Source organism: Fonticula alba (genome assembly GCF_000388065.1).
Source record: "Fonticula alba strain ATCC 38817 unplaced genomic scaffold supercont2.1, whole genome shotgun sequence".
Classification (NCBI taxonomy): Eukaryota; order Rotosphaerida; family Fonticulaceae; genus Fonticula; species Fonticula alba.
In genome coordinates, this window is record NW_009242971.1 from 2172898 (window position 1) to 2174756 (window position 1859).

At 64.9% G+C, this 1859-nt stretch overlaps 1 protein-coding gene across 1 annotated transcript; it reads right to left on the minus strand.

The window, feature by feature from the left end:
* Window positions 1–212: 212 nt before the first annotated feature.
* Window positions 213–1781, minus strand: H696_00486 (hypothetical protein; the record flags this gene model as incomplete). Its single annotated transcript, XM_009494343.1, has 2 exons — window positions 213–651; window positions 808–1781. 2 exons carry the CDS (start codon window positions 1779–1781, stop codon window positions 213–215), a joined length of 1413 nt encoding a protein of 470 aa, XP_009492618.1.
* Window positions 1782–1859: the final 78 nt, after the last annotated feature.

Here is a 1859-nt window from a genome sequence, read left to right on the forward strand (position 1 = left end):
GAAGGTGTGGCACACATGGCGCCTTGGCAATGTGCCAGGAAAGACGGAAGGAGGAGAAGATGAGGAGGAGGGGGGGCATATGTACGCATGATGATGTGGCACATGCAAGCGGAGGCACATGTGTGGAAGCCACCCAATCCGCGAACCCTCCTCCGGGCTTCCACACGGGCAGACCGCTGTCGTGCTGGACACATACACACACACACACACACTTACAGGCGGGCACGGTCGTCGGGCCCCTTGTCGGCGGTGGCCGGGACCATGAATGCCGCCGAGGAGAGGCTGGCCAGCTCGCCGACCGTGGTGCGGATGACCTCAATCGGGGGGCCGTCCTTCCCATGGGCCGGGCGCACCGGGAGGAGCTCGCGGGCCACGACATTCAGCGACTCGTGACCGGTGGTGTTGAGCCAGTTCCGGTGGCCGGGGTCCACCGCACAGACAGCCACCTCGAAGTACTGGGCCTTGGGGCAGCTGAGGTCGAAGTCGACGCCGGACTCCTTAGTCATGTGGGCCAGCGAGGCCGGGGCCTCGGAGTACGGAGCGAACACCATCTGGGTATTGTTCAGGTGGATCGTGTGACGGACGTAATCCAGCGACTCGAGCCAAACGTTGTAGAGACAGAGGGAGAAGTAGCGCGCATCGGTGGCCAGACTGATCGGGGGGGAGCGTGAGAAGGATGGGGGTCAGGCCAAGTTCAGGTGTGACAGGGATGGTGAGAGGACACCTTTGCCTCCGCGGGTAATGATCGATCTGAGACAAAGAAGATAGCAGGGGGGGGGGGGCAAGAAAGCATATTCGCATACGCACCCACGCAGGATGTACACCGGGTAGCCGGAGGTGTCCTCGTTCTGGGCTGACGGCCCGGGGGTACCGTCGTCCAGGTAGCTGGCCGGCCGGAGGGCGTCCAGGTGAGCAACGCGGTAGCGGTTGTCCAGGGTCGGGAAGAGGTTCGTGTCGTCGGCACTGATGAAGCGCCGGCGGGCACGGGCCATGAACATCTTGTGGGCAACCATGGTCCCATGCAGGGTGGACTCGATGTTCCGATGCATGAGATCGGCACCGGTCATGTAGAACTGGACGGCGGCGCCGGCGCCCGGGGCCTCGCCCTCCGGCAGGCGGACCAACGACGGGTCGACCCCCGAGTAGTTCATGGCATTGTCGCAGGACACACGCTCGATGAAGACTCGGATCGGGGCCTGGGTGCTGCGATCGGAGAAATACTGGCGGAAGATGATGCCCACCTCGTCGCCGACGCCGAGGAGGACCTGGTCGCGCGAGGCGCCGGCCGGCAGGCGATCCGGGTTGGCGGTCAGGAAGATCTCAAAGCGCCCGGCCGAGTCGAGGCGGAAGTCGGCATCCGGCATATGGGCCCCCGGGGCACCGCGGCCGCGGTAATACTGCAGCCCGAAGTAGAGGGGATTGTTGCCGACAATTTGGCCCCACACCCGGTACACGCGGTTGCCCTTGAGGACGATGTTGGCCCGCAGATAGTCGGTATCCGGGGAGTCGGCGTAGAATTTGCGCGTCGGGCCGCAGGAGGACACGAAGTTCGGGGCGTCCGGCGACCAGTTTTCCAGGTACATTTCCATGCCCATGCCGAAGGAGCGCAGAAGGAAGCGCCGGCCTTCCAGGCGGTCCAGCGTGTCGGGGACCGTGTCGATGAGGGCATTCCACTTGGTCAGGGTATCCAGGGACTTGCGCGCCTGGGTGCCATCCAGGGGGAACATCAGGTCGCCGGTGGCGGCCGACGGGGCCTGCGAGGGGGGACCGTGCTCGGACATCTTTCGGGTGCTGGGGGTGGGCTTTTTTCGTCTTCGGTGAGGGGCGTGCAGGGGAAGTGCAAGGGCAGGTGGGGGGGG